This window comes from Neocloeon triangulifer, unplaced genomic scaffold (genome assembly GCF_031216515.1).
Source record: "Neocloeon triangulifer isolate White Clay Creek 2 clone unplaced genomic scaffold, ASM3121651v1 ptg000004l, whole genome shotgun sequence".
In the NCBI taxonomy this organism is placed as follows: domain Eukaryota; kingdom Metazoa; phylum Arthropoda; class Insecta; order Ephemeroptera; family Baetidae; genus Neocloeon; species Neocloeon triangulifer.
Window position 1 is genome coordinate 286107 of NW_026775547.1, and position 16973 is coordinate 303079.

The window sequence follows — 16973 nt, forward strand, 5'->3', positions numbered from 1 at the left end:
CGATATCAACAACGAACAAACGGAGGCGATTCGAACTATAGAGGGACAGGTGTCTGTCTATCCGTCTGTCTACCCACCCGTTTACAAAAATAGAGAATAAATCTACCATCTATACGTTATTTTCGCACAAAAACGTTCCTTTTCCAATTGTCAAAAGCAATTTTCTTTAGAAAAAAAGAAGGCTTACCTTGAGAGCCTCGTCATGGCTGACGCCACCGAAAGGCATTCCGTTAACCTCTAGGATTGAATCACCAGGTCGAAGGCCGACGTGCTCGGCGACGCTGTTCTCCTCCACCCTCGAGATGTAAACGCCCACGCCTGCAACACGACGCACATTTGTTGAATGAACTTACGTCAATAAATAATTTTCTACAACAGATAATTATTTTTTACAAACAAAACAAATTCATTTCATTGTATTGTATTTTTTTAATGTACATTTCCTTGTGTTTATACATAATATTTTTTTAGTGTCCTTTGTTGTTTATTGATATTTTTTCTCATTAAATTTACGTCAAAATTATGTAATTTTTAAAGTTCAAACTCGCTTTTCATTGAATAAATTTAAACATTAAGCTGTAAAATATTACGAAAATTGCTGGTTTACGATTATAAGTTTTGTGAACTTGTATTTAATCGGGAGATATAAATTCAAATTTCAACTTGAGAACGTCATGCACCGTGTATAAAGTTCTCTTTCTCTAAACTACACAAAAAGTGACTGTGGCGGAAATGAAAAGTGTTAATGTGGAAACAACATGCAAAGTCTGGAATAATTTGCATTCGGATGCGATCGAACACCAACACAGCACTCGTCTAGTGCATGTATTTAGGTCGGCGACTAATTCGCTTCGCAATTCCATCTACATATACACGGACGCACTCATTCACGGCGTCGAGTTGCCACTCGTGTATACCGACGAGTGTGTGTTTTGTAGTGTAATTCTGTGCAGCCCGGCCGAGGAGCGTGGGTGGTGGAGCAGAAATGGAGGAACGCGCTGCGGAAAGCCGGGATTTCGCTCACACCTACATTTTCCGGTGCTCAAAGTGAGAATTGGCCGGTTTACTTTGTCCAGCATTCTTCTAATTCTAATTCTTAAAACAAAGCGGTACCAGTACAAAATGTATTTTATTCCTAATAATATTTTTTAGAAAAAATTGTATACTTTATATTTCAAATTAATTTTTTTTTTTTTTTTTTTTAAGGGTCAGGCCTAGACAAAGTTTTGTCGGCCTGTGCCCTTTATTGGTGGTGCAGAAGGCATCACCCAATTATTATTATTATTTTTTTTTATACATTTTTGAATGATCCCTAATTGTATCTTATGTTTGCAGCGCGTCCGTCGCTCTCTCTTCTTAATAATTAATTTAATTTCTACAAATTATTAAGTCACCGTAATCCACTATTGTCCTCCTCTCTCCACGGCAAAGAACCAACCATTGCCACCCAAGAGAGCGCTGCAAAACACCATCCGCGAAAATTGCACCGTTTTTGCGCCGCGCCGAGAGAGATGCCGATCTACACGAACGAAGAATAAATTGGCTGCACCACACGCTTTCAGCGACGTCGATGCTCAAGCGGAATAATAACTCGGTTTATCTTCCCTTTGTGCAATTTTCACAGAAATAATGTGCCGACTGGCGAAACTTCCCAGCGATTGTCATGTTTGCACATCACTTTAAGAATAAATTTGTTTCCGCTTGACATGGCGCAAGACAACACATTACGAGAGAGAGCAAAAAAGTTAATTATATTAAAATCCGTTGTTTTTCTTTAATAAATATAAGATGGTTCTCATGGAAACTTTGAAATCAATTCTTAGAAACTTTCAGATGAGAATGAATGAAAGCCATATAAATTAATAGAAATTTTTTAAGCAGTATAATGCCAATTAACATTTATTATTAAACAAACAAAATGCTTATTAATTCATCTGATAAAATCTTCTTTGCACAAATCGTTACTTCTAGTCAGTGTTAATGCAAATTTACACTCTATATTAGGAATTTTGCATCATTTTTCTCTTGTAATTACAAAATGATAACTATCTTTCACTCATTCTAAATTTATTGAGAATAAGTTTTGTAACAATTTCCAATTTGTGATGGGAAACAAAATTTCTAGTTATATAAAAGTCCGCGTTTTGTCTTGCACGTCTATTTAAAACATTTTGTTGTGTATTAAGTTTTGGATAAAATTATAATTGTGAGTTTGAACCAAAAGTTGTGTACTATTTTCTTTATTAGACTAACAATCTATCAAAATTTTAAAGCTCTAAGCTCAAAATGTTTTCTATGCAAATAATTATTTGTACGTGTAATGGAATATGAATTTCTATATACAAAATAATGAGCATGTAATTTAATCTGCGAAATACAAGTCCCATTAAAAAAGTTACTGAGAAGGCCGACAACAATATGAGTAATCATAATGTGGCACACTTTCCGTTCGGCATTCGTTAAAATGAAAAATGCACATCCGCGAATAAATTCCAGCAGGAAAACGGCGGTGCTGCGCTCTCTAGAAGTGACATTTTTATACACAGCCATAAATTTTTTGCTCGATATATACGCTGTGCGGGTGCCAATAAGCGACTTGCTTACAGCTTATTATACAGGAGTAAAAAGAGACTCTCGGCGACACTTGAGCCGAATGGCATTTGAAAATAGGCCAGTCCGGCTCATCTCTCTCCGTGCAGCGCCATAAAAGTTTCATTGCACTCGAAAGTGCCAAAGCCAAACACGGCGCGCGTCAAACAATGAGCCGCCTGATTAATGACGCGCCGACGACCTTTTGCAGTTTTCTCTCCCCAGCAATTTCATTACACACACGTTCGGCTGCGATGCAATTAGCGGGCATGCACGAATCATTGATTCGTCCGTTCGCCCGCCTAATTGGACTGTTCCAGTTCGTCTTGACGGAAAGTCGATAAAGCAAAATAATCGGCCCTCCATCTGCATGCGAAGGGTGATTTTTTTATCCGACACAAGACTGCAAACTGGTTGCAAATGCATTTATAAAGAATAATTAAATTTTGAACGATTATCATTTATTTAATTATTTCCATAATAATATTTATAATTAAATACGAAATTGAGTGTAAAAGGAGTCTCCACTCCTTGCTTGGGTGTAAAATACTTATGAAAATAATTTATCAAAACTACCCGGCATATGACAGAGAGGTTTTCATATTTTGATTACAAATCAATTTATTAAGAGCTTTGATTCAAATTCTCTATTTGTATCTTTAATAGTTTATACGCATTTTTAAAATTTTTTCTGTTTTTAGAGAAATTTTTAAATAGTTGTATCTTATGTTTGGGCTAGAAATAGAAGAAATAGGTGAATAAATTTTTAACCTATTGAATTTAAATGAACTAAAATGCTCTATTATAGCGAAAATAATTTTAAATAAAATAAATTCAGGTTTGCTCTTTGGGAAAGAGCCACCGCTCCTCGGGAAAGAGCCATCGCTCCTCGGGAAAGAGCCACCGCTCCTCGGGAAAGAGCCACCGCTCCTCGGGAAAGAGCCACCGCTCCTCGGGAAAGAGCCGTGGCTCCTGGGGAAAGAGCCACCGCTCCTCGGGAAAGAGCCATCGCTCCTGGGGAAAGAGCCGTGGCTCCTGGGGAAAGAACCGTGGCTCCTGGGGAAAGAGCCATCGCTCCTCGGGAAAGAGCCACCGCTCCTCGGGAAAGAGCCACCGCTCCTCGGGAAAGAGCCACCGCTCCTCGGGAAAGAGCCACCGCTCCTCGGGAAAGAGCCACCGCTCCTCGGGAAAGAGCCACCGCTCCTCGGGAAAGAGCCACCGCTCTGCTTTGATATCTTTCGGAGGCAAGTGACTCAAAAATAATACACAATCTGCCGAAGAATCACCAAAAGATATCGATGGCCAATGTCGAAGAGATTTGCGAGCGACGCACGACGAACACCCACTCCGGAAAGGCGGGGGAGAAAAATCGAGTCCGTGGGATGTATAGATTTAGGTTGTCGAATGCAGGCAACTTTCCGCCGCACCAAGCATACCGTCGTGAGCCAGTATAAAAAATGAGGCCGACACGTGGGTCACTGAAGAAGTCATCAATAATTGGGTGGCGAAAAAAAATCGGCAGTTCGCTCGGCGCTGGCGTAATCATTAGTAATGGAGCGGAAGCTCAATAGCCAGGCCCGAGAGCACGCAAAAAGGGTGAGCGGCATTTTGATTGAATCGCGCCTCTGTTCCACTATGTGCACATAATTCATTTTATTAGTTTAATGAATAAAAAAATAAAAAAAATTAAAATCTGAAGTTTTGAGAGTACAAACTCCTCTGATACTGTTCACGTCCGATTACATTTCGCACATTTTTTTTTTATGTCCGCAAACTCTAAATCATTCCCGTAACCATAACATAAGCCGAATGTAGAACTATTTTTCAACTTAAGCCGTTTGTACAATACATATACATAAATATTTTTAATACGAAGGAATAATATTATTGAATTAGTATATTTTAATTAAATCAGTTTTTATTAAAAAAAAAAAATTAATGAAGATGATTATTGTACTTCGCTCAAAATATCTTCTTCTTAAGCGAGCTCAAAATTGCCTATGTAATTAATTAAAAAATAGACCTGGTTGGTCAGCGTTCAAAGTAGCTAAATGCCAAAATGCCAAATTGGCTAAATACTGTTTTGACCAAACTCAATCCCGCCGTAAAAATGGACTCCTGATGAGCTATTTCAACCCAAGAAAATAAGACATAAATATATTCCTGTGAAAAAAATACCTAATTTTGACGTTAATTTAACGCAGCTCTGCAAGCCAAGGTATCAGTATCAATTAGTACTGCATGTGGATATATTTAGAAATAATCAGTATTATGATGAAACTTATTTAAAATGTTTGAAATTTTGTTCACAGGAGACATTTTTTTTCATTTAACATACATTTTTAAGGTAAAAAATATTTAGAATTATATATATATGAAGTTGAATTCAAGGGTTTCTTTCAAGGCCTGTATCTCAGCAACGGCTGGACAAAATTTAAAAAAAAATTGCAATGAAATTGCTCAAAATAAAGTCAATTTTTGTTTTCTTGGATTAAAAATCAATTAATACAGCGTTTCGCTCAAATTTTTTAATTTTTTTTTTTAAATATTTTTTTTAAAGCTGGTATTTTGGAAACCAATAAAATTCTAAAATTTCAAACAAAACATTTATTAGAAAAAACATTTTTGCGGTCACTTTCACTATCAACTTTTCAAATTTGGACTATTAGTTACAGAGATACAGACCTTTATGCAATACTTTACTCAACATCAACTTATGGCAAAAAAACAACAATTTTGGCCTAGAAAATTAAATTTATATATTTTTATAAGTTCAAAATCAAATTTTTTCATCCTAAAAATTACAAAAGGTATTTTTTTTTAAATTATTTTAAATTGGATAATCTTTTTTTACCCAAAAAATATTAGTTTTTCTTCACTTTCATTTCATTCAACATAATTAAGTTTAATTTTAATGTCCATTAGTAATTTTCCATCAACATTTTTCAACAGGCAAGCACCAGACTTTCAAAATTAAGTCCGAGGAAATCGCTGTGCATTTTACCTCTCCTATAAAATTGACTTTCATGTATTTAGCCAATTTGCGCGCCGACGACCTTTTGCAGTTTTCTCTCCCCAGCAATTTCATTACACACACGTTCGGCTGCGATGCAATTAGCGGGCATGCACGAATCATTGATTCGTCCGTTCGCCCGCCTAATTGGACTGTTCCAGTTCGTCTTGACGGAAAGTCGATAAAGCAAAATAATCGGCCCTCCATCTGCATGCGAAGGGTGATTTTTTTATCCGACACAAGACTGCAAACTGGTTGCAAATGCATTTATAAAGAATAATTAAATTTTGAACGATTATCATTTATTTAATTATTTCCATAATAATATTTATAATTAAATACGAAATTGAGTGTAAAAGGAGTCTCCACTCCTTGCTTGGGTGTAAAATACTTATGAAAATAATTTATCAAAACTACCCGGCATATGACAGAGAGGTTTTCATATTTTGATTACAAATCAATTTATTAAGAGCTTTGATTCAAATTCTCTATTTGTATCTTTAATAGTTTATACGCATTTTTAAAATTTTTTCTGTTTTTAGAGAAATTTTTAAATAGTTGTATCTTATGTTTGGGCTAGAAATAGAAGAAATAGGTGAATAAATTTTTAACCTATTGAATTTAAATGAACTAAAATGCTCTATTATAGCGAAAATAATTTTAAATAAAATAAATTCAGGTTTGCTCTTTGGGAAAGAGCCACCGCTCCTCGGGAAAGAGCCATCGCTCCTCGGGAAAGAGCCACCGCTCCTCGGGAAAGAGCCACCGCTCCTCGGGAAAGAGCCACCGCTCCTCGGGAAAGAGCCGTGGCTCCTGGGGAAAGAGCCACCGCTCCTCGGGAAAGAGCCATCGCTCCTGGGGAAAGAGCCGTGGCTCCTGGGGAAAGAACCGTGGCTCCTGGGGAAAGAGCCATCGCTCCTCGGGAAAGAGCCACCGCTCCTCGGGAAAGAGCCACCGCTCCTCGGGAAAGAGCCACCGCTCCTCGGGAAAGAGCCACCGCTCCTCGGGAAAGAGCCACCGCTCCTCGGGAAAGAGCCACCGCTCCTCGGGAAAGAGCCACCGCTCCTCGGGAAAGAGCCACCGCTCCTCGGGAAAGAGCCACCGCTCCTCGGGAAAGAGCCACCGCTCCTCGGGAAAGAGCCACCGCTCCTCGGGAAAGAGCCATCGCTCCTGGGGAAAGAGCCGTGGCTCCTGGGGAAAGAGCCGTGGCTCCTGGGGAAAGAGCCGTGGCTCCTGGGGAAAGAGCCGTGGCTCCTGGGGAAAGAGCCGTGGCTCCTGGGGAAAGAGCCGTGGCTCCTGGGGAAAGAGCCGTGGCTCCTGGGGAAAGAGCCGTGGCTCCTGGGGAAAGAGCCGTGGCTCCTGGGGAAAGAGCCGTGGCTCCTGGGGAAAGAGCCACCGCTCCTCGGGAAAGAGCCGTGGCTCCTGGGGAAAGAGCCGTGGCTCCTGGGGAAAGAGCCGTGGCTCCTGGGGAAAGAGCCGTGGCTCCTGGGGAAAGAGCCGTGGCTCCTGGGGAAAGAGCCGTGGCTCCTGGGGAAAGAGCCACCGCTCCTCGGGAAAGAGCCATCGCTCCTGGGGAAAGAGCCACCGCTCCTCGGGAAAGAGCCACCGCTCCTCGGGAAAGAGCCACCGCTCCACGGGAAAGAGCCACCGCTCCTGGGGATAGAGCCATCGCTCCTGGGGAAAGAGCCACCGCTCCACGGGAAAGAGCCATCGCTCCTCGGGAAAGAGCCACCGCTCCTCGGGAAAGAGCCACCGCTCCTCGGGAAAGAGCCACCGCGAATAATTTTGCTAGCTTCGCTCGCAAATTTGCTTTTTTGATATAGAACAAAAATTTTCTCGCACCAATATAATATAATTTAAGCTTCATAATTCCTTTCTATCTGAAATTAAATAAATTTTGACGACACAATCACGAATCAGCCGAAATAAACTTTTTAAGTCAGTTTTAAAAACAAGAATTAATTGTAAATTAAAATAAAAAATAAATGTATTCACAAATTTAAATTACTTTATTCCTAAACAACAATAATAATAATTACTTTGTTATTGTGTGTTTTTAAATAAACGCCACTTTGTGTTTTTAAATTAAAGCTATTAAGTTGAAATTTCAAAGATATTCAATTGTTGACTTCACAATAAGCGTGCATATGCATATGATCATAATTAAATTGTACCAAATCGCACCGAATTATTGCTCCATTAGTTTACTCTTGGCCTCTTGGATGATACAATTAAATAGTAATGAACGTCAACGAAAGTATTATTTAGAAAATATTTTAATTTTTTAAAATCTATATATTTTTTCTACTATTTAATTAATTACATAGGCAATTTTAAGCTCGCTAAAGAAGCGGGAAAGAGCCACCGCTCTTCGGGAAAGAGCCATCGCTCCTCGGGAAAGAGCCATCGCTCCTCGGGAAAGAGCCACCGCTCCTCGGGAAAGAGCCACCGCTCCTCGGGAAAGAGCCACCGCTCCTCGGGAAAGAGCCGTGGCTCCTGGGGAAAGAGCCACCGCTCCTCGGGAAAGAGCCATCGCTCCTGGGGAAAGAGCCGTGGCTCCTGGGGAAAGAACCGTGGCTCCTGGGGAAAGAGCCATCGCTCCTCGGGAAAGAGCCACCGCTCCTCGGGAAAGAGCCACCGCTCCTCGGGAAAGAGCCACCGCTCCTCGGGAAAGAGCCACCGCTCCTCGGGAAAGAGCCACCGCTCCTCGGGAAAGAGCCACCGCTCCTCGGGAAAGAGCCACCGCTCCTCGGGAAAGAGCCACCGCTCCTCGGGAAAGAGCCACCGCTCCTCGGGAAAGAGCCATCGCTCCTGGGGAAAGAGCCGTGGCTCCTGGGGAAAGAGCCGTGGCTCCTGGGGAAAGAGCCGTGGCTCCTGGGGAAAGAGCCGTGGCTCCTGGGGAAAGAGCCGTGGCTCCTGGGGAAAGAGCCACCGCTCCTCGGGAAAGAGCCACCGCTCCACGGGAAAGAGCCACCGCTCCTGGGGATAGAGCCATCGCTCCTGGGGAAAGAGCCACCGCTCCACGGGAAAGAGCCACCGCGAATAATTTTGCTAGCTTCGCTCGCAAATTTGCTTTTTTGATATAGAACAAAAATTTTCTCGCACCAATATAATATAATTTAAGCTTCATAATTCCTTTCTATCTGAAATTAAATAAATTTTGACGACACAATCACGAATCAGCCGAAATAAACTTTTTAAGTCAGTTTTAAAAACAAGAATTAATTGTAAATTAAAATAAAAAATAAATGTATTCACAAATTTAAATTACTTTATTCCTAAACAACAATAATAATAATTACTTTGTTATTGTGTGTTTTTAAATAAACGCCACTTTGTGTTTTTAAATTAAAGCTATTAAGTTGAAATTTCAAAGATATTCAATTGTTGACTTCACAATAAGCGTGCATATGCATATGATCATAATTAAATTGTACCAAATCGCACCGAATTATTGCTCCATTAGTTTACTCTTGGCCTCTTGGATGATACAATTAAATAGTAATGAACGTCAACGAAAGTATTATTTAGAAAATATTTTAATTTTTTAAAATCTATATATTTTTTCTACTATTTAATTAATTACATAGGCAATTTTAAGCTCGCTAAAGAAGCGGGAAAGAGCCACCGCTCTTCGGGAAAGAGCCATCGCTCCTCGGGAAAGAGCCATCGCTCCTGGGGAGCCGTCGCTCCTGGGGAGCCGGCGCTCCTGGGGAGCCGGCGCTCCTGGGGAGCCGGCGCTCCTGGGGAGCCGGCGCTCCTGGGGAGCCGGCGCTCCTGGGGAGCCGGCGCTCCTGGGGAGCCGGCGCTCCTGGGGAGCCGGCGCTCCTGGGGAGCCGGCGCTCCTGGGGAGCCGGCGCTCCTGGGGAGCCGGCGCTCCTGAGGAGCCGGCGCTCCTGAGGAGCCGGCGCTCCTGAGGAGCCGGCGCTCCTGAGGAGCCGGCGCTCCTGAGGAGCCGGCGCTCCTGAGGAGCCGGCGCTCCTGAGGAGCCGGCGCTCCTGAGGAGCCACCGCTCCTCGGGAAAGAGCCACCGCTCCTCGGGAAAGAGCCACCGCTCCACGGGAAAGAGCCACCGCTCCTCGGGAAAGAGCCACCGCTCCTCGGGAAAGAGCCACCGTTCCTCGGGAAAGAGCCACCGCTCCTCAGGAAAGAGCCACCGCTCCTGGGGATAGAGCCACCGCTCCTGGGGATAGAGCCATCGCTCCTGGGGATAGAGCCACCGCTCCTCGGGAAAGAGCCATCGCTCCTTCGGGAAAGAGCAATAATAATATTTATAATTTAATACGAAATTGAGTGTAAAAGGAGTCTCCGGTCCTTGCACTGGTGTAAAATGCTTATGAAAATAATTTATCAAAACTACCCAGCATTATGACAGAGAGGTTTTCATATTTTGATTAGAAATCAATTTATTAGGAGCTTTGATTCAAATTCTCTATTTGTATCTTTTAATAGTTAATACGCATTTTTAAAATTTTTTCTTTTTTTAGATAAAATTTTTAAATAGTTGTATCTTATGTTTGGGCTAGAAATGGAAGAAATAGGTGAACAAATTTTTAACCAATTGAATTTAAATAAACTAAAATGCTCTATTATAGCGAAAATAATTTATATAAAATAAAATTCAGGCTTTAAAATCACCTAAAATGTGCTTAAAAATCAATTATTTCAATTCTTTTTTTTTCACTACAAATTTTTGTAACCTTATTTCACCTATTTTGAATATCAAACTTCACCTATTTTAAGAATATTGTCAATTTAAAAATTTCTCCTAAAAGCAACCTAGAACACAAATTTTGATAATAAAAATTCAGTCACCTCTATATTTTTCATGTATTGGTGCTTTGCATCTAAATTAACTAAATTAGTCGGAAAAAGTAAATCTACTTTGCCTCAATTTGGGTCTCGTGTGGTTCACTAATAAATTTTCAGGTAGAAAATTCAAATTAACAATAAGAATGGTAAAAGCTAATTTATTTCAACCAATAAAAATAATTTTCTGTTTCTTTTTAAACTCTGCTTTGATATCTTTCGGAGGCAAGTGACTCAAAAATAATACACAATCTGCCGAAGAATCACCAAAAGATATCGATGGCCAATGTCGAAGAGATTTGCGAGCGACACACGACGAACACCCACTCCGGAAAGGCGGGGGAGAAAAATCGAGTCCGTGGGATGTATAGATTTAGGTTGTCGAATGCAGGCAACTTTCCGCCGCACCAAGCATACCGTCGTGAGCCAGTATAAAAAATGAGGCCGACACGTGGGTCACTGAAGAAGTCATCAATAATTGGGTGGCGAAAAAAAATCGGCAGTTCGCTCGGCGCTGGCGTAATCATTAGTAATGGAGCGGAAGCTCAATAGCCAGGCCCGAGAGCACGCAAAAAGGGTGAGCGGCATTTTGATTGAATCGCGCCTCTGTTCCACTATGTGCACATAATTCATTTTATTAGTTTAATGAATAAAAAAATAAAAAAAATTAAAATCTGAAGTTTTGAGAGTACAAACTCCTCTGATACTGTTCACGTCCGATTACATTTCGCACATTTTTTTTTTATGTCCGCAAACTCTAAATCATTCCCGTAACCATAACATAAGCCGAATGTAGAACTATTTTTCAACTTAAGCCGTTTGTACAATACATATACATAAATATTTTTAATACGAAGGAATAATATTATTGAATTAGTATATTTTAATTAAATCAGTTTTTATTAAAAAAAAAAAATTAATGAAGATGATTATTGTACTTCGCTCAAAATATCTTCTTCTTAAGCGAGCTCAAAATTGCCTATGTAATTAATTAAAAAATAGACCTGGTTGGTCAGCGTTCAAAGTAGCTAAATGCCAAAATGCCAAATTGGCTAAATACTGTTTTGACCAAACTCAATCCCGCCGTAAAAATGGACTCCTGATGAGCTATTTCAACCCAAGAAAATAAGACATAAATATATTCCTGTGAAAAAAATACCTAATTTTGACGTTAATTTAACGCAGCTCTGCAAGCCAAGGTATCAGTATCAATTAGTACTGCATGTGGATATATTTAGAAATAATCAGTATTATGATGAAACTTATTTAAAATGTTTGAAATTTTGTTCACAGGAGACATTTTTTTTCATTTAACATACATTTTTAAGGTAAAAAATATTTAGAATTATATATATATGAAGTTGAATTCAAGGGTTTCTTTCAAGGCCTGTATCTCAGCAACGGCTGGACAAAATTTAAAAAAAAATTGCAATGAAATTGCTCAAAATAAAGTCAATTTTTGTTTTCTTGGATTAAAAATCAATTAATACAGCGTTTCGCTCAAATTTTTTAATTTTTTTTTTTAAATATTTTTTTTAAAGCTGGTATTTTGGAAACCAATAAAATTCTAAAATTTCAAACAAAACATTTATTAGAAAAAACATTTTTGCGGTCACTTTCACTATCAACTTTTCAAATTTGGACTATTAGTTACAGAGATACAGACCTTTATGCAATACTTTACTCAACATCAACTTATGGCAAAAAAACAACAATTTTGGCCTAGAAAATTAAATTTATATATTTTTATAAGTTCAAAATCAAATTTTTTCATCCTAAAAATTAACAAAGGTATTTTTTTTTAAATTATTTTAAATTGGATAATCTTTTTTTACCCAAAAAATATTAGTTTTTCTTCACTTTCATTTCATTCAACATAATTAAGTTTAATTTTAATGTCCATTAGTAATTTTCCATCAACATTTTTCAACAGGCAAGCACCAGACTTTCAAAATTAAGTCCGAGGAAATCGCTGTGCATTTTACCTCTCCTATAAAATTGACTTTCATGTATTTAGCCAATTTGCGCGCTGACCAGCCAGGTATTTAGCTATTTTGCGCGGTGACCAACTAGATATTTAGCCAGATTGAAAGGACTTGCAGCGATTTGTTAAATAAAATTATTTAAGCTGATTTGTGATTGCGTCTTCAAATTTATTAAATTTGAAATTAAAATCAATTATGAAGCTTGGATCATACATAAAGTCGTGAAAAGTTTTTGTTCTATATTAACAAGCAAATTGGGGAAAGAGCCGTGGCTCCTGGGGAAAGAGCCGTGGCTCCTGGGGAAAGAGCCGTGGCTCCTGGGGAAAGAGCCGTGGCTCCTGGGGAAAGAGCCGTGGCTCCTGGGGAAAGAGCCGTGGCTCCTTGGGAAAGAGCCACCGCTCCTCGGGAAAGAGCCATCGCTCCTGGGGAAAGAGCCATCGCTCCTGGGGAAAGAGCCGTGGCTCCTGGGGAAAGAGCCGTGGCTCCTCGGGAAAGAGCCGTGGCTCCTGGGGAAAGAGCCGTGGCTCCTGGGGAAAGAGCCACCACTCCTTGGGAAAGAGCCGTGGCTCCTGGGGAAAGAGCCGTGGCTCCTTGGGAAAGAGCCACCGCTCCTCGGGAAAGAGCCATCGCTCCTGGGGAAAGAGCCATCGCTCCTGGGGAAAGAGCCGTGGCTCCTGGGGAAAGAGCCGTGGCTCCTCGGGAAAGAGCCGTGGCTCCTGGGGAAAGAGCCGTGGCTCCTGGGGAAAGAGCCGTGGCTCCTGGGGAAAGAGCCGTGGCTCCTGGGGAAAGAGCCGTGGCTCCTGGGGAAAGAGCCGTGGCTCCTGGGGAAAGAGCCGTGGCTCCTGGGGAAAGAGCCACCGCTCCTCGGGAAAGAGCCGTGGCTCCTTGGGAAAGAGCCACCGCTCCTCGGGAAAGAGCCATCGCTCCTGGGGAAAGAGCCATCGCTCCTGGGGAAAGAGCCGTGGCTCCTGGGGAAAGAGCCGTGGCTCCTCGGGAAAGAGCCGTGGCTCCTGGGGAAAGAGCCGTGGCTCCTGGGGAAAGAGCCACCACTCCTTGGGAAAGAGCCGTGGCTCCTGGGGAAAGAGCCGTGGCTCCTGGGGAAAGAGCCGTGGCTCCTTGGGAAAGAGCCGTGGCTCCTCGGGAAAGAGCCATCGCTCCTGGGGAAAGAGCCGTGGCTCCTGGGGAAAGAGCCGTGGCTCCTGGGGAAAGAGCCGTGGCTCCTCGGGAAAGAGCCGTGGCTCCTGGGGAAAGAGCCGTGGCTCCTGGGGAAAGAGCCGTGGCTCCTGGGGAAAGAGCCATCGCTCCTGGGGAAAGAGCCACCGCTCCTCGGGAAAGAGCCGTGGCTCCTGGGGAAAGAGCCGTGGCTCCTCGGGAAAGAGCCGTGGCTCCTCGGGAAAGAGCCGTGGCTCCTGGGGAAAGAGCCGTGGCTCCTGGGGAAAGAGCCGTGGCTCCTGGGGAAAGAGCCGTGGCTCCTTGGGAAAGAGCCGTGGCTCCTCGGGAAAGAGCCATCGCTCCTGGGGAAAGAGCCGTGGCTCCTGGGGAAAGAGCCGTGGCTCCTGGGGAAAGAGCCGTGGCTCCTGGGGAAAGAGCCATCGCTCCTGGGGAAAGAGCCGTGGCTCCTGGGGAAAGAGCCGTGGCTCCTGGGGAAAGAGCCGTGGCTCCTTGGGAAAGAGCCACCGCTCCTCGGGAAAGAGCCATCGCTCCTGGGGAAAGAGCCGTGGCTCCTGGGGAAAGAGCCACCGCTCCTCGGGAAAGAGCCGTGGCTCCTGGGGAAAGAGCCGTGGCTCCTCGGGAAAGAGCCGTGGCTCCTGGGGAAAGAGCCGTGGCTCCTGGGGAAAGAGCCGTGGCTCCTGGGGAAAGAGCCGTGGTTCCTCGGGAAAGAGCCGTGGCTCCTGGGGAAAGAGCCGTGGCTCCTCGGGAAAGAGCCACCGCTCCTCGGGAAACGGTGCCGGTCCCGCGGGAACTCGTCGGGACCGAGTCCCGTCAAACACCAGAAAACATGTTTTTTTATTTTTTGAGCTTGGGTCGAGGTCGGATCTAGGGTATTAGGGAGTTAAAATCACAAAAAGATTCAAGAAACAATTAGAATGGTCTTTACAGGATTTCTTACAGTCACTAGAAATTGTGGAATTTTTTTTTTCAATTATTATTTTTGTCGTTCTGGAATGAAGAAATTTAACATTTTAAATAAATTTTGTTCATATTTATTTTATTTAATAATTATTGTTTTAAACTTAAAAAGTTTATTAGTTGAATAAAATTATTTAAGCTGACTTGTGATTGCGTCTTCAAAATTTATTAAATTTTAAATTAGAACCAATTATGAAGCTTGGATCATATATAATGTGTCGTGAGAACGTTTGTGTTCTATATTAAACAAGCAAATTTGCGAACAAAGCGAAAAAAATTTCTTGTTTAAAACATTATTTGCCTAAAATATTGTACGCCAAAATTTTTTTCTTCTTAATTTTTCTATTTCGTCGGGCCCTTTGCGACCCGATGCCCGTGTAAATTTCCGCCCTCGACACCCTTGTTGCCGCCACTGATGTGCGCCTATACATTCTGCAACCATCGTCAATGTCCGTGTTAACCACCTCATTGTGGCTTTGGACGCATCTATATGTGCACAACTCTGCACTTAATAGCTTGATACAGACGTGCAAGGAAACCATTTTTCCCTGGAATTAATTGGCTACAACATAAATAAATGTGTTTTTGTCAAAATTGTCCAATTATTCTAGACAAAAAATATCAGTTATTGAATTTTTTGGTCAACCTATTTTGAATATTATTTATTCAGAGAAAAAAATTTCTTTTTATGAGCAAAATAATATAATTTCCCCTGAAACTCTGGTTTAATATGAAATTAATTAGTTATTTCATAAAAAATTTATACTATGAACAAGTATGTATTGTGAAACAGATAAAAATTAAAGTTTTAAAGCTTTTTGCCTGCTTTTAAGCAGTTTTAATTTTACTAAGTGCGTTTTAATCATTTGCAAGTTCATGAATTTTTATGGCTCTAGCGGCCAGTTCGCTCTCTTTCGAAGGAGAGGGTGCTGTGCTTTAGCAAGTTGTTTGCTAGCGAAAAGCCATTTCTCCATTCACCCCCTAAGTGACAGTATTTGTCTCTTTCAAATGTATAAAGAGCTTTTTCAGTACTTTTATTATAGTTTTTTTTTGCTGTATTCATGACTCATGACTGCATCGAATGGAGAATAAATAAATACATAATAAATCAAATAATCAAATTCTCTAAATTACCCCGCTATTAGTTTAGATTACATTAAAGTTAATCCTGCTCTAGGAACACATCAGTTTTTAATTTAGTAGCAATATTAAAAATATTCAACAAAAATAAATCAAAAGCTAACAATAAGTTAAATTTCACAAAAAAAATTGAAACCGCTTTTTATTGCTGCAATAGGAAAAATCTAAATATATAAATTTAAAATTATTAAGTTTAATACAATTCATAAATTAAATTAAATTATAATACAAATTGAATTTTAAAATAAACCTATGAATAGTATAACATAATTTAATATTAATATAATAGCTAAACTAACTATTTATTTTAAAAATTGCAACAAGGAATCTCTTTTCAATATTTTAATTCTATATTATTTTTTTATGTTTGCAATATTTAGAAGGGTTTTTTTTACATTATTATTAATTAAAATATTATTATTTATTTGAATTCAAACTGCCGCTGACTACTAAAAAAAACACAAATTTGTCATTATTTGTTACTCACAAGTTAAAAATCACGCTACATCATGGTAGGATTTTTTTTCAGTTGCATATAGAAATTTCTTTTAATCCAGCCATTAGGTGTTCGGAAACCGTCGTTTCTTGTGCACTTTGGCAGGTCCTTTGAGGGGTAAAACGAGCCAAAGGGAATGCATTTGCGGGATGCTTTCGCGTGTGGCTTTTTTGTAGACCTACGAAACATTCCTTTCTTCATTTCACCTAGGCCGAAACAAAAAGAGGGAGGTTTCCCCCTTTGACAAATGTCCCGAATAACCCGGCTGCCAGGCGTTTTCAAGTCTATTTGGGTCGCGTGCAAAAAGCAGCCTGGAGAGAAAAGTCGTGCTGCAGCAAATTACATTTGGAGTTTGCGAGCAGAGGGGTTCGTCTTTCTCCGGGCTCCATTTTTTCCTTGCGCAAATCCGTGAGCTCCATTTTTCATCACTCCCGCAGATGTTTACGAAGAGGCGGCTTTTTTGCCAAACCGCGTCGGCTTCGGATTTTTTTTTCATTTTTTGCCTCGAGATAATCGATCGGCGACGTCGCGGCTAATTTATGCGCGACACTTCCTCCCCATATCGGCCGCTTGCAACATGTGTGTCGTCCTTCCTGCTTTTTCAATATCTTGGGATAATTTACGAGACACACGCTCGCGAAGCCCTTGAAGGCTTTTTTTATTATTGATTGACTCCCACACCGAAGAAAACAAACTCGAGAACAGTTTAAATAAGTTTCGCGGCTCCGGCCTTGAACGAGCATATTAGGCAATCGATAAATTGCGGAAAAATGAAATGTTTGGCGTGCGTGTTTTCTCTCTTGTAGGACGG

The 16973-nt window shown here is 41.1% G+C and overlaps 1 protein-coding gene across 6 annotated transcripts in view; it reads right to left on the bottom strand.

Annotated features, from left to right (window-relative positions):
• LOC132193729 (whirlin) overlaps nt 1-16973 on the bottom strand; it is a 94648-nt gene that overhangs the window by 40574 nt on the left and 37101 nt on the right. For all 6 annotated transcript variants that reach the window (XM_059614582.1, XM_059614581.1, XM_059614580.1 and 3 more), the window contains exon 5: nt 188-318. In XM_059614582.1, the coding sequence (XP_059470565.1) occupies nt 188-318 (131 nt within the window). The remainder of the gene's footprint in view (nt 1-187; nt 319-16973) is intronic.